This window comes from Cryptotermes secundus, unplaced genomic scaffold (genome assembly GCF_002891405.2).
Source record: "Cryptotermes secundus unplaced genomic scaffold, Csec_1.0 scaffold518, whole genome shotgun sequence".
NCBI lineage: Eukaryota > Metazoa > Arthropoda > Insecta > Blattodea > Kalotermitidae > Cryptotermes > Cryptotermes secundus.
In genome coordinates this window covers 281,535-305,314 of record NW_019731580.1, presented here as the reverse complement: position 1 = coordinate 305,314, position 23,780 = coordinate 281,535, and the positions used below count along the sequence as shown (strand labels likewise).

The 23,780-nt window shown below is 42.1% G+C and overlaps 1 protein-coding gene across 6 annotated transcripts in view; it reads left to right on the top strand.

Moving 5' to 3' along the window:
- Window positions 1-23,780, top strand: part of LOC111867191 (serine/threonine-protein phosphatase 4 regulatory subunit 1) — a 233,129-nt gene that overhangs the window by 198,904 nt on the left and 10,445 nt on the right. For 4 of the 6 annotated variants that reach the window (XM_023856794.2, XM_023856795.2, XM_023856796.2 and 1 more), the window contains 6 exons: window positions 4,743-4,885; window positions 6,560-6,706; window positions 11,603-11,773; window positions 14,218-14,504; window positions 15,920-16,748; window positions 23,191-23,305. In XM_023856794.2, coding sequence (XP_023712562.1) covers window positions 4,743-4,885; window positions 6,560-6,706; window positions 11,603-11,773; window positions 14,218-14,504; window positions 15,920-16,748; window positions 23,191-23,305 — 1,692 coding nt within the window. Of the gene's footprint in view, window positions 1-4,742; window positions 4,886-6,559; window positions 6,707-9,654; window positions 9,837-11,602; window positions 11,774-14,217; window positions 14,505-15,919; window positions 16,749-23,190; window positions 23,306-23,780 lie in introns of those variants that run through there. The other 2 variants (XM_023856799.2, XM_023856800.2) reach the window with 2 other exon arrangements.

Below are 23,780 nucleotides of genomic sequence, written 5' to 3'. Positions count from 1 at the left end.
TCATGGCAGAAAATTCAGCTTCACAAAGATATGTGGTGAAAAAACAAAGAAGAAACCTCACTGCTATTTCATGAAAATTTGGATATTCATTTTTCATTCTTATCCAGAATTTCGATTTACTCGTAGTATTAAAAGTACTTTCCAATCCTTTGTCCGATGATAATTCAATAAGTTGAAGGGTTTCTTCATGGGAAAGGGCTGACTCTTTGTGTTCAACAAAAGGGTTCACAATCCACATATTTTGCCTCCGGGGATCCTCATGTTCGGGATAATATTTTTCAAAGGACAAAAACAGCATCTTCAAATGGGCTGCAATAATATCTGAAACTGAATTCTGTGAATAGAAATCATCTGCTTCCATAATATAATCTGAGTACGACTGAAACATTTCATTGTTTCCTTCTGCAATCATATTAAGCCAGAGTTTGAGTTTCTTTTTGAATGATTCGATCTTGTTCCACGCATTAAATATTGTTGCATCTGGACCTTGAAGTTTTAAATTCAACTCGTTCATATAAGAAAATATGTCGCTGAGATACGCTAGCCTAGCTACCCATTTCTTATCCTGGAAATAATGGGACAGGTTACTTTTCTTATCAATTAGAAAGAGCTCTTTGATGATCAGAGCCCATTTCATCGCACAATGCTTGTAACAGTCTTGTATTTAAAGCACTGTTTTTATATAATTAACAATCTTAACAGATTGAGACAGGACTTCATTAAGCTCAGGTGCCATTTTTTTTTTTGGAGGCCAGGTTTTGCCTATGAATGTAGCGATGCGTTGACACTAAGTTATTGCCCGCCATATCCTTAATTTTAGTGACCAAACCTGAATTTCTACCTGTAAGACAGGCAGCGCCGTCAGTGCTAACTCCAACGCAGTTTTTCCATTCGAGACCTCTCTATTCAATGAAACCATTTAAAACTTTGAAAATTTCAGTGTTGGTAGTGTGCGTAGGTAATTCAGAAACACTTAAATGTCTTCCTTCATGTCACTCTCATCATGGTCAATATATAGTACACACGTAAGTAAAATACTGCTGTTCTGAATTCGTCCAGTTGTAATGCAAACAGTTTCGATTTTTTAATTTTTCCAGTGACTTGCGTTTCTGTATCTTCTGCCATATCAGATATCCGCCTTGCAACTGTATCATTCGACAATGGGATGTCTTTCATTTTACTTGCCGCAGACTGGCCTAATACTTCATTACAAGCAGTAATCAAAGAAGGCTTAATGAGTTCTTCCCCATTGGAATGTGGTTTTTTTACATTTAGCCGTCTGAAGTGATATTAAATACGAGGGTCGTACGGAAAGTCATGAGCAACATTTTTTATAAAGTAACATGCTTTATTATTGGCAAACCAAATACACCCCCTACACCTTTCTTTATTTTTCCACATAATCGCCACTTCTTTGTACACATTTCTCCCATCCTTGTGGGAGTTTGAAAATTCCCCTTGTGTAAAATTCCGTTCCAGCCATCCGAAGACACTGACGCACTGCTTTCTGAATGGCCTCCCTTGTCTCAAAACGTTGTCCACGCAGCTGATCCTTCACAAATCCGAAAAGATGGTAGTCGGAGGGTGCCAGATCAGGGCTAAGGAAGGGTGTGGAAGAATTTCCCACCCCGTCTTTGCAATTGCTTCCAATGTGAGGCGAGTGGCGTGGGGGCGAGCGTTGTCATGCAGGATGATGTTTCGTCCCGGACGTTTATCGCGCAATGCACGACGGAGCTTGTACAGCGTCTGGACATAACGAGCAGCACTGATGGTTTGCCCAGGTTCCAGGAATTCGGCCAGAATAAACCCCTCTGCATCCCAGAAGACTGTGCCCATCAACTTCGCAGCTGATGGTACTGTCTTTGCCTTCGTTTTTGATGAAGAATGCAAATGGTGCCATTCCATACTCTGCCGTTTAGTTTCAGGCTCGAAATGGTGAAACCAGCTTTCGTCACCTGTCACAATACAGAGCAAAAAATCATCGCCTTCGTGTCGATATCTCTGCAGCAGTTCTGAGGTGATGGCTTTTCGCTGACCTTTGTGGTCTTCGGTCAATAACCACGGGACCCAACGAGCAGAAACTTTCCTATAGCCCAAGTTTTCAGTCATCTCCTGTACTGCACCGTGCCCTATTCCAAGTTTTCGGGCTGTTGTGTCCACAGTCACACACCTGCCATCTTGAATGATCTCATCCACTCTTTCCTTGTTGCGTTCAGTTGAGGCTGTTCGAGGACGACCGCTCCGAGGCTCATCTTCAGTGCTGGTGTTCCCATCTTTAAAATGTTTCACCCATCTTCGAACACTGCTCGCACCCATGCACACACTTCCATAAGCACGCTGAAGTCTGGTGAATTTCTGCAGCAGGGATTTACTCTTTCACAAGAAATTCGATGACAGCACGCTGGCGAAACGACATATCGTTGTCGACCATTTTGTTAGGAGTGATACTGGCCACATGATGCAAGTTATTGGCGTCACAAGACACTCAAAGTTAACACAACAGCGGATTCCACCTACCACCATACTCTCTTTCGTCTGCTGTTCCCAAGTTGCATGCAAAAAAAAAAGTTGCTCATGACTTTCGGTACGACCTACGTAGGATGCCGTCAGAAGTGAAGTGTCAGTGGTTGAAGCTTGGCAAATAATTTTCTTTTCTGCTTTAAGTGCATCTCTTTTACGCATAAAGAATTCAATGGGTTTGTTGACTAGATCGGAATGTCTTGTGTTGAGATGTTTGGTAAGTCGCGATGGCTTCATAGCTTCATTTCCCAGAACAGTAGCACAAATGACACATTGAGGTCGTGGCAATTGGTCACTGTAAGTCCCCTGTCTCTTATTCATATTAAAATTTAAATCACTCAGGTTCCGAAACAGGCACTTACACACTGCAATGCGAACTTGCGAAGAAACAGTATTCAGTATTACTAGGTTTGAGATCCGGATACAGACTGCCTTGATCTTCAGTTTCAGTGGAAACATTTTCTTTATACTTCTTTGCTGATTGGTCACTGACATTTGCAACACAGATTTAGATGTTCTGTGTCTGAGCTTCGCGACACAAATATTATTCTCCTCAGAATTTTTCCACTATTATTATTTCTTAATGAAAAATGCATAGAAAATGAATGACAAATTCCAGAAGAGCCTCTAGCGGCCCAGTATAATTGATGCCAGGGCCCACTACTGGGCTGCGGCCCGGCGTTTGAGAAGCACTGTTTTAGACTACTGTACAATGGAGAAAGTCTAGAAACTCGGTAATCCAGAACAGTATTTGTATCATTAAATGACTGAGGAGACTATACAAGAGAGTCAAAGTGGTCCAGCATATTGAGTCCTGAGAAGTAAAATAGGTCATAGCGTATATCGGATTACTAGCTATCCCGACAGATTTTCCTTTCTTTGTAGCCTGCCCAGGCAAATAGTCATGGGTGATGACAGGTAAGTATTTGGAGGGAGGCAGTCATGGCTTGCCTGAAGGTATTGTTTATCTGTATAGACTGAGTAAACCCCAGGATAGCTGATGGCCTAGAAGATATTCAGACTGGGTACAGGTGTAGCAGTGTTGATCCTCCACAGGTCAATAACAGGTGATCCTAAGTTTCCATGCTTGACTTTCAGTTGAAATATTCTTTCTTGCCATGATTATTGTGATAATACCGGCCATAAGGTGACTAACTGGTGATGAACAGGTGGCTGTTAATGCATTGCCCAGGGGAGATGGCATATTGTTGGCCTGATTCACTTTTATAATACCAAGAACTTATCAGATGTGTGGTATCTAGAAGGGAGAATTCCTGTGAAAATGAAACATTTTGTTTTTCTTGGACTTCTGTTGAAGAAAAGTGAAATATATATAATGACTCTTCTGTGCAGAAGTCTAGAGAAGGAAATTGTAGGCCAGTGACATAGCTAATTCATTCATAAGCTAGAAGCTTATTAGACCAAAATTTATACACAATACCTCACAAATATTCCTATAATAGGTTATAAAAATGTAAGTATGTGCTTCTGAGCACAACCACTTTGCCTGGCATTGCAATCTTAATGCACTAAATTTTCAGACATTGTGAAAAGATGTGGTTTTTTCAAATGGGATGCGTTGTCTGCCACACTGAGGTTTTCATCATGAATTTGACTTGGTTCATCCTCATCCGTCACGCTAGCAATATTATAGTTCTGGATTTAACAGAGTGTTTTAAACCATACTTGTAAATAGACTAGTTGTAGTGATTTATATAAATGTTTTAATAAATTCATGAACATCACTGTAATTCTTAAAGGCTAATCTATATTCGTGACATTGTAATGGTGGTATCTGTATGTATTGGTAGTGACCAGTGACATTGCATTAGTGGTTTCCACATGTATTGATATGTCATTCTGAAGACCTTCGCTCTGACCGAAACACGTAAAATATGAATTATTAAAGAAAAGAAAACCATTTATCAGCCACACTGGACAGTGTTGGTGATGTTTTATACATGAAATTTTACCCACCAACAAGTACTCTTCATTTTTTGTGCCAAGAACTGACTTTGAACTGCCAGACAATGCTTGGCACTAATACCATACAAAACAAATGTTACATTTTGGCGTGTTTTAAACAACCCACACATGCAGTAAAACTGGAGATTAAGAACATCTTAACTGAAAGGTGGCATGCATTTCCCAAATTTAATCTGTTGTTAATTTCACCATGTGTGTAGTTGTAATGGTGACCAACCACGGATTATGTGTTGCAGCTGCACCTGTGCGGGCCGAGCTCATGACACAGGTGCCACACATTGCTATGCTCTGCCATGAAGATAAAAACAGACTGCGCTCCCTTGTGTTGGACCACCTCTTACCATTGGTTGTCAGGCACCTAGGTGACAATGATAGTCTGGTAAGAATGTCTGTACCCACATTAATTGATTATGTTTAAGCACGGATGCCAAACCATTAATACCAACAGATTTGGTTGTGGAACCATATAGTTCACCACTTCACATAGTAAGATATATTTTGCTCTTTGCTTTTAGATTCCATCTCAAATACAGGAAAGTATAGTTACCCAGAGAATGAAAGATGTATAAATATGCGTGGGAAGGGGTGGCTGCTACCACAATTTTGTTGTAAATTTAACACCAGGCTGCAGAAGGTCATTTATGGGATAAAACATCTCATCTTTGACTTCCATTGACACACATTTGTAATGTTTACATACATCTGATTTGAGAAATCGTGAGTGCAGTGAAATTGCAATTCATCAGGGTCTGTGCTGTGACAGGATCAGTGCTTTGAGAAGGTCAGAGTAGTTTGGACATGCATGCAGGCACTAAATGATAAATCTTGCAGCCTTGTAATATTTTTCAGTAATGCATTTCTTTACAAATTATCATGGCTGACTTACTGTTTAATTAATCACATGCAACCACTCACCTCCAGCTAGCGCCGCAGTCAAGAAAACGTGGATTCATACATCCATTCCCCCATATGCCTTCGTGGTATAATGCTTAATTAGTTAAACAGGGATAAATGACCTTTAAACTCTCTCAAAATTTCTGTATACAAAACCCTATCATGTGAGCTGTATTGGTGCAGTGCTAATACCTCCAGCTCACTTTCTGAAGGTAATTGGTTTGACTCCAAGCTCAGGACACTGGCAAATATGCCAGCATTTCCTGTGGTCTGTGTGACACCTGCTACTAGAAAATGCATATGCACTGCTCATTAAAGCTAGATTTGATGATGTACTGTATTGTGTGATGTATCACAGTTTTGTGAGTGGCACAGCAGGAGTGCAGCTATTAATTGAACATCTTATAAAATGTTTCTGGTCATTTTTTGTTTACTGGATTTCTAAGTTCTAAGTTAACTTTGCTGCTGTTCTCAGAAAGCCTCATTGTAAAAATAAAGTTGAAGTTTGGCGAAATACAAGGGGGGTGAACAAAATAATGGAAACCCTAAGAAACTGAGGGATAGAATTTGTTTGTAGATATCGTTGCACATTTAGAAGGATTGTTTTGAAAAATCACACAACTCCTGTGAGCTTCACAAATCCAATATCCATGGTAGGACTGCAATTGCAAAACCACTGATTACTAAAGGTAATGCTGAGATGTGTAGAAGATGGTATCATGACCATAAAACCTGGACATCAGACAACTGGAAGGGCATACGTGGGTCAGATAAGTCATCCTTCACACTGTTCCCTACATCAGGAAAAGTTTACGTTTGAAGAACACCCAAGGTAGCCTACAATCCGGAATGCCTAGCTCCAACAGTGAAATATGGGGATGTTCTGTGATGGTTTGGGAAGCAGTATCATGGTACAGTATTTTTCATGGCCGAATTACTTCAAGGGAATATGTGGACTGGTTGGGTAATGAGTTGCATCCCATGATCCAGATACTATTTTCGAAAAGGGATGCAGAACCTTAAGTAATTTTATAGTGATTTTCAGCCAGGATCAGTACAAGTAAGGACAGCCATCCATTTGTTTTGGTCTCATTTTATAGGTTCTGCTGCATCATTGTGTACAATAGAAAGGAATAGTAGCACTGCTGTATTTTAACAGGTCCGCAAGATGTCACAAGCCGCATTGCTCTTGCTGGTGAAACAGGATCTGGTGGGGCAAAGCGAAGTAGAGCAGAAAGTATGCCCTATGATACTTAAGCTGACAGAGATGGGTCACCCAGTGGAATTCCACACTGGAGCTGTTGCGGTAAGATCAGCATAATGCAAGTTTCTGCATATACACCTTTATTTTTTCTTTTCACAGTGCATGAAGTGAGTGCATTGTTAGTGCTGGTGGAATGTCTCATTCGCAATTTTGGGTAGCTCATTGTACAGTGAGATTTTTTCAAACCCACCACATATTGAACCCTTTGAGCAAAAGAGGCAAATGCTCCTCCCAGCAGATTGGGGTTCTCAGATTCTGACTTCTAGTGGAATCGACTGCCTGCAACCTGAACCTGCCCAGATTACAGCAGCTGCTGGAAATGCTCTCTGTTCTTGCATGCCCATTGTCACCTCCATATAAGTTCACCTTCACATGTTACGGTGTTGGGAAATGGTATAAACGTCCCTTCAGATATTTTCCTTCAGTTCTTCAGTTGTATGATGGTGTAATCTGTAGATGTTTTACTTTGTGGTTACCCTTAAGTAAGTTGTGGGTTGTGATTGGGGGAGCATGTTGCTCACAGATGGCCACTGGTTTCAGTTGCTGGAGTTTTGTGGTAATTTGTGTGGATTGTTTTGAAACCCCTGATCACCCATGTGAGATGTGACAGATGTGAAGCTAGCTTTCATCCTTTTTGTCTACATTCAGATCTTCTAACCCTGTCTTAATGTGTGTACAGTTCTTCTGTGTGGAACTGTAGCATTATGCAGCACCATTTTTCACATAGGTGTTCCAAAAAATAGTACATTCCTTCCAGGAGCATACTGTAAGTAAGTTACAGAGCCCGAAAGATTTTGACAGTCTTCCTGGAAACTTGTTTGTTACTGATATATCTAGTTGCGATGCAACATAGGCCAGACTGTTTTATGTTACTTCAGTATTTGTAAAGAGGAAGCAGCGCTTATTCAGTTCTGTGCATGATGCCTAAGGAATGCCTGCGCTCATGTCCCCTATATGACTTCCGTCTAGTGCAAGGGTTAAGAATAGTGGAGCCATACCTCTTCATATTGTATCTTGCATGCGTTGCCTGTAACCCCCAACCATTGCAGTGAGTGCAAGATTTTGGGTTGCTGGGTGGTGCATATTGAGTCTGTTGGTGGTTATATTAACAGTTCATAAACAGCCCTGTTCTCGTCATGGATGAGTGATGCATGTTTTGCATGAGACAGGGTCACTGTGCACACTTGGACAGAGGAGCACCCAAACATTATGGGAGTCACAAGGCATTAGCGTAAGTGTTCACTTAATGTACGAATTGGCCCGTAGGATGATACTACTATTGATAGCTATGTTTTGCGAGCTCATTTCACAGGTCCTACATTACTGCAACTGAAGAACAGTGTTCTGTTAGCCAGAACCTCTGTCCATTTCTTTTACCAGGCACAGGACGTAGTACCCATAGATAAGACATGGAGGGCCCATGGCATGGCTGGCACATTCACCTGACCTAGCGAACAGAGCATTAATATGCTGTTGGCCTGTGGCAGCATGGTCATTTTTGATTTCAAAACCTGTTGGGACTCATGACCATTTATGTGGTTTTAAGTGGGTCCTGCTCTCAGATGAGAGGAGAGGTCCAACAGCTGCCATCACCTGACATAAATTTGGTGCCTTTTATGTTGAAACACTGCCAAAGTTTCATGTATGGGACACCAAGAATATTGGAATCCACAGGAATCCCTTATGCATTATGCAGAAAGCTGCATAGTGGTTAGTGGAAGCCATTTCAGGTGCTTTCTCTGTAGTAGTAGATACTAAACTCACTCAGATGACTCCCCCCCAAAAAATCACTGAAATGGGGCAGACTTCATAACCTTACATCTCTGCAGTGGAGAAGTTTTCAGCAAAACTGTGAAATTGTGAAACCTACCTATAATGCATCCTTAGAAGGAACTTAATTCATTTGTGGAACAACCTCTATATAAGGTATCTTGAGTTTCTTCAAACCAATATCGTGATCCAGAGGGTAGCACTGCTACCTCAGTTATGGAGGTCGCAGGTTTGATTCTCGGTATGTCGAACAGTTGCTGTGACGGAGTTGTCATTCTCTCCAGGCAAGCTAAAACCACCTTCTTAATTCATGATGTGAAAAGGTAAAGTTGTCCCCATGCTTAACTAATTAAGCATTATGTCATGAAAGTGTATGGGGGAGTGGATGTATAGATCCACATTTTCTTCACCTTGGCACTCACTGGAGGTGAGTGGTCGGCTTTACCCCTGGGGGGTGCCCCCAGTACCAATTGGATAGGAGGTTGGGTCGTCCCCAGAGCCAGTCTGGACAACATGGGGGAGAGAAGATTCTTGACCCTACCAGCACTTGACCTCCAACCCCTTGGTTGCCCAGCCCATAGCTCGCTATGCCGACTATGCTATCCCGGCTCCTAATTCAGGATGTAGTTGTTCTTATATAACCTTGTTTAAACCATGCATTGATGAGAGCATTTAATAAACCATGGTTTTTGGGCTACTGATTTGTATTAATCCTACAGTTGTCACTATTAATAATGTGTTTGCAGAAGCATGTCCATCTTACAGCATGAGTGTGGTCAGGGCCAAGTGAAAGACATGGGTAGTGAGATGTTGGTTTTGGATCTTGCATCTCACTACCTTGTCTTTCATGTGGCTTTGACTCTCATCAACAGCAGTTACAGCAGTGGCCCAGAGACAAGTGGACAAGATTCTCGCATCAAAGCTGGTTTGTCATAGCGTTCGTAAATCTCACTATCACAGCCAGCTTTGATGAGCAGAAAGTTGTTCCTTAGTCATCTTCACACGAGCATCAGAAGAAAATTTGTTCTGGTATGTATGTATTCCAAGGGCCTAGTCATCAATTTGGTTGTGAAATGTTGATATTCAGTACTCATATCACAGCCACTTTGATGAGCTAGTGTTTTGGAACTGTCTGCAGACTAAGTTTAAATGTGTTAAGGTAATTAATTCATTGTATGTGGTATTTGGTTGTTATTGTTAAAATATGGATTTCTCAGTGTAATGAAATGGAAAAGAGTAATACAGCTTATATTTTGCAGAGAAAAAATTATGCAGTCTCACAAAATGTTTGGTATTTGTTGTTGGCTGGGACCTCTGTCCCAAAGATTAAGGATGGTGCACAGGAATGAAGTTCACCATTTACTTCCATCTAGTGCTGAAGTCTGGAATGCATTAGGTGGAGGTGAGTTCTAATTTTCTTGTCCCAGCTGCTAACCTTCAAAGAAAAGATTACCCATTAACCTTGAATAGAGAAGGTTGGGAAGTGCTAAAGGTACTGTAGACAGCATGGATCAGCAAGTACTGCCTAAGCAGAAACATCCACTTCTTACTCTATAGTGGCTCTTTGCAAGCATACTACTTCACTAATGACCAGTATGCTGTGAACAAATACTATACTACAGTACAGCATAGTAGATAAGTCTGTTTATGTCCCTTCCTCTTCTATTCCAATTCCTTGCCCTGCAAATTTCAAGATTACGGTCTTGTACAGTACCTACTTATGTGATTATTTTCCTGATCATGTATAAAATCTCAGGATCCCCCTGTTTGGCAACATATAGATCTTTTTCCCACTTTGACTTGTTACTACTGAGATAAATATAGACATTACTCTTGTAAAGATGGATGTTTGCCCACGACACTGACGTTGAAAACAATTTAGAGAGATGGTATTATTTTCTCTTTTATCAGGAGAAAATTCATTGATATTTTATAATTTTGCTGTCTGAAAGAGTTTGAACCCAGGTGGCCATGGTATAAAGTGTACGTGCAGTTTGCATCACAGTCTACAGCAAATGCCTGTGGCCCGAGAGTCAAAATGGTTGTGATGTGTGGATATATGTCATATCACAGCCATTTTTGACGAGTTGGGCTGTGGGAATAGACAGCCCTGATGCTGCATCAACAGAAATTTGAAGGGGGAGCTTGTGCTGTGCCACTCACGAAGTTGTTGTGATATGTCACATGATATGCATCATATCACAGCCAGCTTTGATGAGCGGTACTCGAAGCAGTGCCCAACACACTCGCATTAGTAATATACATCAAAATAAGTATTGAATCAGCATTTCAGATCATCCATATTGTTAAATTATATTGCGATGAATGGTGGGAGATTTGTGATGTTTTGCTTAGTGGGGGTGGCAGTCCAGTTGTGTCCACTCAGCACAGAGGTCACTGATTGCCCTATTGTAGCCTGCCATGGGTGATTATGATGATGGAGAATTTTTGTGGACTGAAGATTGGCAGGGGAAACCGAAGTATTTGGAGAAAACCCACCTCAGCGCCACTTTGTCCACCATAGATCCCAATTGACCAGACCCGAGATCGCACCCGGGCCGCCATGGTGGGAAGCCAGCGATAACCACTTGAGCTATGGTGCGGCCTATTATAATGTGATGTTAATATGGGAGAAAACTGTTGCCTTCCAGAACGTCTCACTGCGGCAGGTTCCTGCAAAGATTATGTCCAGTTGCTCCCATCAGAGTGGCTATGATATGTCATTATTTGTTTCATATCACAGCCAGCTTTGATGAGCGCAAAGGGATACTGTACACTGCATTCTCTGCATGTGCTGGTCATATTGCAGATGAACTAATATTTTCTTTGAACTGACCTGTTTAACCTGTCTGTAGGCCATAAGCAAGCCCTTAATGCGAGAAACTCGCACAGGTGCCAAATAAATTTTGGTAATGATGAAAAGTAATGTAATTGGAAGAGAAGGCTCTTGATGAAGGAACTAACATTCGTGACAAGAGCTTAGTTTATTCATCAGCTTAACATAATAAAATGCCTATCTCATTAAATTATTTCTTTCAAACACGCCTGAAAATCTTTGAAATATTCTGCTGGTTATAACCATAGTCCCTTTCAGTTGGCAGTTTCCTTTAAAGTGTCAAGATATTCATTTCTGTGCAGACTAATAGTGGATTAAACCATGTTTTACAGCTAATGAGCAAGATGGCACGACTGATTGGCCGCAGTTCCACAGAGCGGTTGTTCCTGAGTCATTTTGCTGCTGCATGTAGTGATCCAGTATTCTATGTTCGCAAAGCGTGTGCTGCTAACTTTGGTGAATTTTGTGCCGTCATTGGAACAGAATCTACTGAAAGTGTCCTTGTAAGTATTTGGTAAATCTGTTTTAAGTTTTCAGTCAAGTTTGCTGCACTTTCTGAAACACTAAAGATCAGAGATAAATAAAAGTACAATTGCCATTTGTTCTGTGTGGTTGTGAACTGAGATGTCTCACCTTTAGACGAATAACATGCGCATATCTGCAAGCCCCATAGTACTGGGGTGTCTAAAATTTCCCATTCCCAGGTGTTAAACATTGAAGGGTGTGAAGATGTGGACTGCATTCATTTGGCTTTGGGCAGGGTCCAGTGGTGGGCTGTTTCTTAACATCATAATGAATCTTAAGGTTCATAAAATGCAAGGGTTTTCTTGACCAAGTGGGGAACTGTTAGCTTCTCAATAAGGATTCTCCACCATAATGTTAGTGTACTTACTTTAAACATTATGGATGTCCAGTGTGATAACCTGTAGCACAGTTAGTTTTACTGCCATATTTGCAGATGGATATGGAGGCCAGTTATGGGGCACTGTGCTACAAGCCAAAGGTCACAGGTTCAAATCTCGATGAGGCCATTGGATTTTTTAATTGACCTAACACTTCCAGCCCCACTATGGCCAAGGGGTCGACTCCACCTCTAACAGAAATGAGTACCAAGAATCTTCCTGGGGTGGGGGTAAAGGGCAGCCGGTGGCTAAGGCTGACAACCTCATCACCATCTGTGAGCCAGTTCTCTGGAAAATGTGGGACCCTCGACATCTCACAAACATAATGGCCTCCATGGCCCGTTACAGGGATGGCTTTACCTTTCTACATATGACATTGGTACATTTGGGTACTTACAAGGTGGTTCAAATATGACCGGGACTGATTTTTTTGTAAACAAGCTGCACTTTGAAGCAGCTGTGCGACCTTGCAAGAGTGAAGCCACAACCTCCACCCTCCCTCCTGTTAGGGTTAGAACCTGTTCAGTCCTGTCTGGAAGTTGCTAGAGTGATGAGAACAGAAGCTACCACGGAGCGTGGAACAACGCATTGTGATCAAATTCCTCGTTGGAGAAAATGTCCAGTCCACTGAAATTCACCACATACTCCAACAACAGTATGGCTAAGAGTGTCTCTCACGGACCCATGTGTTTGAGTGGTGTAAGTGCTTCAGAGAGGGCGGAGAGCGCATGGAGAATGAACCGCATGATCGTTGGCCGCGAATATCCATCACCGAGCCGAACATTGATCATGCAAGCGTGCTTATTCGTGAGAATAGGCGCATCACTATCAAGGAACTTGGAGGAATATCCAATCCAAGCGGAAGACAGGTGGAAAGCGGGTAGCCTTCCTTCAAGACAATGCACGCCCCCATACGGCCAAAACAACAATGAAAACCCTTCGGAAATTGAAATGTAACCTTCTGACACATCCGCTGTACAGTCCCGATTTGGCCCCAAGTGATTTCTACCTGTTCGGAAGACTCAAATCTGACTTGCAAGGCATGCAGTTTGTGGACGACGCCACCGTCATCCAGACAGTTCGGGAGTGGACATGCCGCTAACCACAAGCCTTTTTTGAGAAGAGCATCAGGATCCTTCCATAACGTTGGAAGAAATGTGTTGACTCCAGAGGGGAGTACGTTAAAGACTGACATGTGCAAGTAAGTGTTTGGCAATTATGTGCGGTTTTTTTTCTGGTCATATTTGAACCACCTAGTACAATGGAATGCACTTTTACACTACATTATTGTTCCATTGTAACCCCTTGAAATCTACTTTCCTAGGCACAGTGCACAGCTAAAGAACTACACTTAAGATGGACCCCATGATTCTTACATATTGTAAACAATTGGTGCAAGGGTATGAGAATTCTTGGTGTTTTACAATGAACATGTGTTTTATGTTACCTCTTCTGATTTGAAATTGGAGATGTGTGTGCCTAGGTGTTGTGTAAAAGGAGCTAGACTCGACATCGGATCCGTGCAGTTAAAGGATTTCAGTTCTTCAATTTGAAATAATTTTTTGAATAACTGCTATGTTACATTAGGTGTAATAAATGAGGGGGGGGGGGTACTCACAAACCACACAGTATCAGGTATAATCTAATGTCTTCCTGCTTTCTTCAAGCTGTCATTTTTTACCAGCTGCTATTCCTTTGAGGTACTATTATAATGAGTTGTGCGTTGATATTGTATTTTATGTGCAACAGTGGGATACATGAAATATACACAGATTTATTTTCATTTTATATTTTCACATCAAGAAATTAATTATATGAAAATATATGGTAATTTCTCCAAATAACCAGAATAGCTGCATGTAACAAGATACTCTGAAACAAATGATGCATGTACGCTCACTCATCTCATGTTCATTTGTATGTAAATTAATGTGCTTTGAAGAAGAAAAGCTTAAAAATGCATTTAATTGCAATATTAACATTACAATGAACATACTGTGTGCTTAACCCATTTTCATCTCTTGATATTTACGTTATTGTTTCAGCTTGCTCGGTTTTTGGACCTGTGTGGAGATGAGATATGGGGAGTGCGCAAGGCATGTGCAGAGGTTTTCATGTCCGTGTCTTGTACATGCACTTTACAGACAAGAAAAAAGAGTCTTGCACCTGTGTTTGCCAACTTGCTGGTTGACCAATGTCGTTGGGTGCGCTTGTTTGCCTATAAGACCCTGGGACCTTTTATTTCAACATTTGCAGATCCCAGTATCATAAGATTATCCTATAATCAAAATGGCAAGCTTGTGATATTGGGCCCTGATGGTTTTGAATACAGGTCTGAACTTAATTGTACTAGTGAAGTTACTTGATTGGTTGTGGATGTTTTTAGAAGTGGTGGTTGTGTTGTGTGCATGGGTTTAGTTAATTACAGTTGGAATCAGTACTATTAAAGTTATATTACTCTGGGCCCTTAGGTAGCCTCTTGTGTTCCTTTGCATCTTCATTTATCCCCAAGTATCCCTGCACCCTTGGCAAGGTCCACATGTCTATGTGCAAAGTGTTCCACAGGCCTTACATTGTTTACAAGCTAAGGTTACACCAATAAAAACAACATGAAACTTGTTCTTCATCCATGCCCATTTCTTTGCAATCGGTATATTGGTCTCTTGATATGTCATTGATGAAATATGCATATTCAGTAAGTATTAAGATAAATTCATACTGGAAATGGCGATACACTTTTACCTAAAGATGAAAATATTATTATAGAATAACATTTTTCAAGTTTGTTAATTGGCACTGGCAATAACAGTTAGGCCAGTGCAAAATAAAGTGACATTTCTATGTTTTATTTCAAGAGTGACAGGTCAGTTGTGTTGTCAGATGATGAACCAGTGGCATGCAGCACTGCCTTCAGCCTTGGGGCAGTAAACTTTAAGTTTTATCCCACTAAACAACTTTAAGCATTCAGCATACCTTGAATAGGCATCGTTATGGAAGAAAGTAATTTATGTTCACTCCAGTATGGCGTTTTTGGTTCCAATCATGGACCAAAAATAGAATCTAGAAACTTTCTAATAACACTATCTGGTCATACACCATCAAAGATGTTTTAGACACCCATATAATAGAGCTGGGATGGTGTAGTCAGTATAGTAACTGGCTACATGCTGGATGACAGGTCGGAGTTCAACTCATGGTGGAAGCAAGAATTTTATCTTCTCCACATTGTCCAGACCGGCTGTGGGGCCCACCCAGCCTCCTGTCAAATGAGTACCAGGGGCGTGAAGCTGACCACTCACCTGCAATTAGTGCCCAGGTCAAGCAAATGTGGATCTATATATTCACTCCCCCATATGCCTTCATGATGTAGTGCTTAATGGGACAACTTTACCTTTTATATGTGTAATTTTATTTATATAGAAACAGTTCTGAATTACTTATATAAAGAGGTTATTTTGTCGCAGTTATATGCGGTAAGTCATAGAGAACATGCATACTGTGGGGGGTAATCTTGCATAACCTGAATTTAGTGCAGATCTCTTGGGGAGAGATCTGTTAAGTAGGAATTTTGCTGTATATCAGCCAGTTTGTGTTGCTCCTCACAGTTCATGGCATTGAAGGCAAAGACCATTTACCAAAACATTCAAACTTTGTCCCCTGTCAGCATGGCCAGTTGCCCAAGCTGACTTGATTGCATTTAACTTCAGATTATGTACATATAGTATCAATACTGTTTTTCTTTTCCAGCCAGTTGGTACCCCTTGGTGTGTCTGGCGTTGATTGTACCAAGTTTCTTCCGGAATTCAATTGTGGCCCAGGCACTTTAAACCCAAATGACACTAATTACAATGTAAATAGAGACATGGGTGAGATTTCAAGTCATGCAGATGAAAGCAGCGAAGATACTGAAATGTCTGTGATATATGATTATTTTGGTGATGAAGAGTCAAGTTGCTGTGATGTAGAGAGCGGTGTGAATTCTTTAGTGCAATGCTCAACAGTAAATAAATGCATATCGGTTCCAAGTGCGTGTGATGAGAGGACAGTGGGCACTGATGCATATTCGGTGGTCGATAACATTTCTGAAGTTCGAGTAAGAGATACTGTGGAAGGAGAGTGTGTTAAAGAGGAGATTGCAGAGGTAAGATGGGCTCCAGAAACAGGCTTAACAGTAGAAGAAGGATGTCTGAGTGATGAAAGCTCTAGTACCTCAGAAACAGGTTTAACAGTAGAAGAAGGATGTCTGAGTGATGAAAGCTCTAGTACTGGAGAACAGAATACAATAGGGAGTTCAGGACAGATAGTAGAGACTGGCTCCAGCAACCCAAACCTGCAGCAGCTGTGTGTAAGTGAGTCGGAAGACCAGGCCCACATCCATGTAGAAAGCAGCACTTTAAACAGCGTAGAAGCTTTTAATACATTCCAGTATTGGCGTGTTCCTATACCAGAACTGGAGTTAGATTTCACCTTGGCAGAAACAGACAAATCTACTGCACAGAATGTGAGAAATAATATTGTGAAAGAAGCCTTGCGGCAGCTTGCAAAGTCTCGATGGAATGTCAACAAGGATAGAGATGTGAGTAGTTTCAAAATACTCTCTTATACTTGGTATTTTTTACAACTCTCTTTTCTGCTCCCCCCTCCCCAGGTAAGGTTCCAGAAGCATTGCAGTTGCACTTCACAGCCTGTTGTGGTTACATTTTGGCTTCATTCATGGTTGGCCGTGCAAAACTGGGAGTTAAGGGGGTGTCCCATTAGAGACATGTCTGAATTCTGCAGTGTGCACTGAACATTGAAATACGATTGTTAACTTTCATTCTTTCTTATGTCAGGTGCTAGTTAAATCTCAGACAGCAGAGGATCTTTTCTTTAAATGGGCAGAGACCACTTCTCTTCTGTGTTACTTAGAACTCCTTCAGCCTACCCTGTCACCTCCTAACTCTTAATTTGCTGGTCATGGTAGCCACGCGTTCTGAGGCATGCACTGTCTTTGCTCACTTGTAAGCCAGGATCGTGGACTTGAGTCTCAATTACTGCATGGTTGTTTGGTGTATGTTTGTGTATGTGTGTTTTTCTATGTTTTATGTACAGGAATAGATCCTTGACGAGCTGATCACCCGCCCAAGGAGTCCTACGAAATGTCTAAGCTCTAGTATACCAAAGTGAAACGGAAAGTTTCATGGAGGTAGACAAAGACCAAAATTGGGGCTGTAGCGCCAAAGGGGTGAAAAGAACTCATAATTTGAAAAGGCACCTGTAGCACAGTTTCTGCTAATCCCAAATGTCTTCAGGATTGGTCCATTCTAATTAAGCCATCGCCAGAGACCCAAAGTATTAGTGCACTGTAGCCTTCAACAGTTTTTACAAGGCCTTTCTGAACGAACACTTATATGTCCATAGTTTACATACTTCAATGTGTATGCAGTTATATTGCCTTGCTGTCAGACACTGCATGGACTGAACTTCACCTAAGTACATGGAATAGAATTAGTTAAAGAAACTTGAGAATAACCTAGAATGTATACTTCAAGACAGTGGGAGACACACATCTGCTCCATGATATTGTAACATGTTTTGGTTACTGAAGACGCTGTTCAGATTGTTAATTGGTTTATTTAACAACCCACTTGGCTACAGTTAATTATAACACTCTTACGGGTTTCCGCACTTTACAAACCCTACACACACATTCTATTCACCCTGTCTTCAGTAGTCTACACGTATTCACTGTACGATACGGGAGCTGTACCAGTGTCACTGTATTACACACTCCCAATTACTTCACTTATGAGCCAAGCATCTGCTTCTCATGCTATCACTTCTAGTCACACATTCCGGTATTCTTCTTTCCGCTACAGCTGCTAGATTCCAACTGTCTTTGGCGGCTGCTACGTTTCAACTGACTTTGTAGGCAGTGTAGTTCTCTTATAAACCCTCAACCGGACAATGGGAAAACACCTTGCTTCCTTGTTGCCTAGTCGCTTGTTTACCGGCATTGCTGGGCTTTGCTGCCGGGAGTTGTTTATGGCTACGTAGCAACTGCGGCATCCCGTGTTACATCACCATGGGGGAAGGGGTGTTGACTGGCCTATTACTGTAGCAACAGCAACACTCCGAAAGTGTTACATCACCGCCGGCCGGGTAGGGGAAGGAGTGTTGACTTGCCTGTTGCCATAGTAACGACAGCACTCCAATACCAAGTCACCATTGGGGAGAAAGGCAGGTGTCCTCCATAGCGCAACACGTCACACTGTGTTCTTCTCACCACAGCAGGCTACGAGTAGCCTAGCCTCTTAGAAACATTGATTTTCATGCTTGATAAGATTCTATTGATATTTGTTGAAGAGTAATTGTATTAGAAAGTTATACTCCCAATCTGCTGACATTCTAAAGATGTAATATTATGCAGCATTTTTTGATGACTAAACACCCCCAAAGATGTTTTAGACACAATTCTTTTCGCCAAGCTTCAACATTAACCAGTGCAATAAAATTACATGCCTGTAAGTGGTAGAAGAATGCCTACCAGATTCCAGTCACTGGTAATACATTTGTCATAATTATTAACTGCACCAAAATTATGTGTGGATTCAGGTATATTTACAAATTCTACAACTGAAAATGTGTAAAAGAATAATTAATTCAAGCATTGCATTCTAGCCCACCATACCATATGTCCAAAAAGTACCCGACTATTTTTTTCCGCTGTATGTAATGGCCAAAGGGGTGGGGAAACTGAGCGTAGTGGTAGAAAGGACTTTCATGCGCATGCTTGATTTTTTGCTGACTCGCAACACTGCCGGATGTGTCTGTGGCTGCCAGATAGCGAAGTGGTGTAACGCGTGTTCGTCACATCATTTCGCTCAAGATGACAGAGTTCTGGGAGTAGCGATACTGCATTAAGTTTTGTCAGAAACTTGGGGATACCCAAGCGGAAACAATTCGCAAAATTCAGCAGGCTTTCGGCAATGATGCAATGGGGGTCACTCAAATTAAAGAGTGGTTCAACCACTTTGAACATGGCCATATGTCGGCGGACAGTCAGCAGCATTCCAGGAGACCGTCATTGCTGATGTCAGTGAAAACGTGCGGACACTGATCATGGAGGACCGTTGTTTGGCCATCTGTGAAGTTGCTGATGAGGTTGGGATCAGCAGAGGTTCCACAAACACAGTTTTAACTGAGGATTTGGGCATGCGAAGAGTGGCAGCAAAATTTGTGGCCAAGCTGCTTCGCCGGAGCAGCAACAACTCCACCTTGAGGTCGCGCAGGACATGCTGGAGTGCACCAACAGGGATCCTGAGTTCCTGAAGACTGTGGTCACTGGTGACGAGTCATGTGTGTACGGATATGACCTGGAAACCAAGGTCGAGGGGTCACAATGGAAGCATCCAACATCCCCGAGGCCCAAAAGAGCACAACCGGAGCAATGTGAAGGTGATACTGACTGTTTTCTTCGATTACTGGGGTGTTGTGCATCATGAGTACGCACCACTAGGCCAGACTGTCAATAAGGAATACTAGCAAGAAGTCCTCCGCCATCTTCGTGATGCAGTTCAGCACAAGAGACCGGAGCTGTGGGACGCACGCAACTGGCAGCTGCATCATGACAACACCCCAGCTCATTCATAGCACGTGATCCAGGGTTTCCTGGCCAAGCATGGCATTCCGCAGGTTCGCCAGGCTCCCTACTCTCCTGACATGGCTCCTTGTGATTTCTGGCTGTTCCTGAGTTTGAAGACACCACCAAAAGGCTGCCATTTTGACAGCCGCGAGGACATCATACAGAACGCAACGGCGCAGCTGCGCGCAATTCGAAAAGAAGCCTTCCAGAATTGCTTCCAGCGATGGAAGGATCGCTGGGCTAAGTGTGTGGAGTCACGAGGGGCCTACTTTGAAGGGGATTAGGTATTGTAACCACCCAGATACAGAACTTTGTTTTCCTGGCCCAAGGTCAGATACTTTTTGGACAGAGTGGGTATATGCTCTGTGTCATGAACAAAACATTTTTAAAAATATAGATGTCTTTGAAACCAAGAGCTTCCAGACCTGGATTCCTTTCCAGTTTAGTATCACAGTTTTATGACTGAATTGTAGGAAGCATTGACGAGTGTAAATTCATTGTTTTGCATCCAGGCTTAGCAGATTGCAGAAGGTCAATCAGTAACTCATATGTACTGGTTACATAGTTTTGTATTTATTCTCTATTCGAGCAAGGGCACGCAGTAGCATTGCTGGTAGAGGCTCTATGCTGCAAGCCAGAAGGTCATGGGTTTGATTCCCAGTGAGGTCATTGGATTTCTTTAATTGACCTAATCCTGGCCATACTATGGCCCTGGGGTTGACTTAGCCTGTAACACAAATGAGTACCAGGAATCTTCCTGGGGTAAAGGACGACCGGCACATAAGGCTGACAACCTCACTGCCATCTGTGAGCCGGTTGTCTCAAAAGTGTGGGAACCTCAGCGTCTCACAACCATGTGGGCTTCCATGTCCTGTTACAGGGATACCTTTACCCTTTTTTCCTCTCTATTTGAACTTGCATAGTAATTTTTGGCATTTCGTTTTGTATGCATGTATTTGGGGGGGGAGACATTCCTTTATGCCTTTTCCTTGGTCTTTATGCTCATTAAATTCTGTTTCCTTCATCACTGTAGAATTATAGACTAGGATGACATTCTGAAGCAGACTTTTAACAGATTTAAGCATGGAGCCGCTTTCTACATTAGTTGCGAATTGGAACTATCCCTACATAAAAGTTTTCATGTTACAATATTCTACTGAATACAGTCTTAACAGTGCTACAGATTTTCGTCCTTCACTCTCTTTTTCAGCTAGTTACAGCTTCATACAAGGTGTGTCCCAAAAGTCATGAAATATATATTGTGACATGTTGCGCAATGGAGGATACCCCCACCCCCCTGCCAGCGGCGATGTAGCAGGTGAGTCAGCCCTCCCCCCCCCCTCACACTGTGATGCTGCACCGCTTCCTACTCTAACGTGGCATGCAACGACGCTGGTGACACGGGCAACAGGCAACAGCGAACGGAATAAAAGCCGACTGAGCAGTAAGCGTGAGTGAGTTAACACATAGCTGCCGCCGAAGTTAGTTCTCAAGCCAGCAGCCTACGAGTTGAGTTGGAATCTAACAGCAGTTGCGGTAAGAAGAACCGGACATGTGTGTAATTGTGTAATTGGGAGTGTGTAGTGCACAAAGACTTGTAGAGCTCCCATGCTGTAAAAACANACAAACATCTACACATTTTTCCCACCGACTCTCCCATGCCCGGTACGCCCCCTCAAAGGCCTTGACGGGAACCTCATTTCAAGCTGTTGTCACGGCTGCTTGGATAGCCTGAGTGCTTTCAAAACGGCATCCTTTGAGTGCAGTCTTGATCCTCTGGAACAAAAAGAAGTCGGCCGGAGTTAGGTCGGGGCTGTAGGGTGGCTGCGGCAGCGTTGCCATGTGGTGCTTCGCCAGGAACTCACGGATGAGCAGAGACGTGTGGCTGGGTGCATTGTCATGATGCAGCCGCCAGTTAACAATGTGATGCACAACGGTTTTTGGAATGTTCAGAGTGTCAGCTAACAACCGGACAGTCATTCGATGGTCAGTATTCAACAAATCACGCACAGGAGTCACATTTTATTGGTTTGGCTTGTTGATGGCCGTCCAGAGCGGGGGGTCATCTTCCACTCCTTCCTGGCCCTCCTTAAACTTCTTCACCCACCTTGTAACTTGCACATATGATAGAGCAGACTCCCTGTAGGCTTGCTTAAGCAGTTTGTGAGTTTCGGCAGCTTTTTTGTTGAGCTTTGTGCAGAACTTGACTGCCCAGTGTTGTTCGAAAGTATCCGCAATCGTGCACCGTGACGTCACAAAACACAGATGCACTAAATCAGTGATACTGACGCCTCCGATGCTCAAGCAGACTGACCTTGGCGCACTGTGAAGCTAAAGGCCTCCCCTCCCTAACCCAACCGTTTCCAGCGCGCTCCGACCAGTAGGAGCACGGGAAAGAAATATATTTCATGACTTTTGGGACATACCTTGCATATACTTTTGTTATTTATATGATTTATAGCGCATAGCATTTCACACTGCTTTGTTAAAACAGGAAACAAAAATGATTGTCATTCATAAGCTCCCATGCTACAGAGATTTTACTGGTTTCTAGTTTATTTAAAATTGCTTATTCAACTGCATAGGTTATACAACATCAAGTAGGAGACTGATGGGATGAATGTGGCAGGAGGTGGTCATGGCCAACTTTAACGTACTATCCCAGCATTTTTGGGAGGAACTGAGGAGACCCTTTAAAAAAATATTCAAGATGCCTAAGTTCTTGGCCAAGAAATCAGATATGCATCGACAGTAATGTTCAGTGGAACATTCTGAATAGGAAATTTTTTAGACTTGCTGGTGGCGGGGTTGGTTAATTTTATTATTATTGCCAGTGTTTTAGGGGTGTGACTGTTAGATTGTGTTTGTGTTGGATGTTTGGATTTATTGCACGTATACACTTAACTCATAACTACAAGTAATATAGCACTATCGCTGATCTACACACTTTACAGTTCACCATTACGCACACGCTAGTCACTTTTTTTAATGACTTATCCACTACAAGCTTTTGATGTGAAGTAATTTTCATTAAGTGCACTAGTAAATTTTGCATCAAGGCTTTTGTGTAATGTCACTAATTTTCAATAAATTCACCGTGGTATGTTAATCAGATGTTACTGGATCCGAACAAAATGAGCGTTTATGCTTGTAAAGTCCCAGGATAACATTTCAGCCGAGAAGTTTGTTGTCCTGGCTAAAGTGTTGCATGGTTTTCTTCAGTCCCTGTAATTCAGTAATGTCATTAAGTAAACAAAGAAACTGACAAAATGCCTATCTGATATTGAACACAATCAGTCAAAAAAGAAATCTGTTGATTTATTTTATACAATGGTTCTTCACACTACAGAAACTTTTCATGTAGTATATGAAATTTTTGGTTTTTGAATTACAGTCTGAGCTGGAGAATCTGTCAACAAGGCGTGAAGAATGTTCTCTTCAGTATCCAGCAGAGGCGCCACACAATGCACAGATCTGTACTGCCAGTGTTGCCATGGTGACTGAGACAGGTATGCAAGGTGTGAAAAATGACAACCTTCAGTTTCAATATTATCCTGAAAGCCGTGTGGTTTCATTCAGGGGAGGTTACTATTGAGTGCAATTGTATCTCATGTCAGCCATTTACACCTCTTGGTAATGCTGCAGATCTGTTTCATTTTGAGGCTGGCTGTTCTTGCTTTCATCTAGACCAGGGGTCGGCAAACTATGGCCCGTGGGCCAACTGCGGCCCGCCGCCGCTTTTTCTGCGGCCCGCGCGCTAGGAATAGATTTTACATTTCCAAACTCTTAAAAATGTCAAAGTGGGATAATAATTCATGAAACAAGATAATTATTATAATATGAGTTTAATATTTCTGCGTCTGTGAAGCTTTATTTATAGGAAGAAACCTACGTTTTTTCGAACGTATTGTCTATGGATGATTACACACTCCAACGGCCGACCTTGAGTTGAGGTGCGAGAATTGCCGTGTGTGGCGCTCCTAT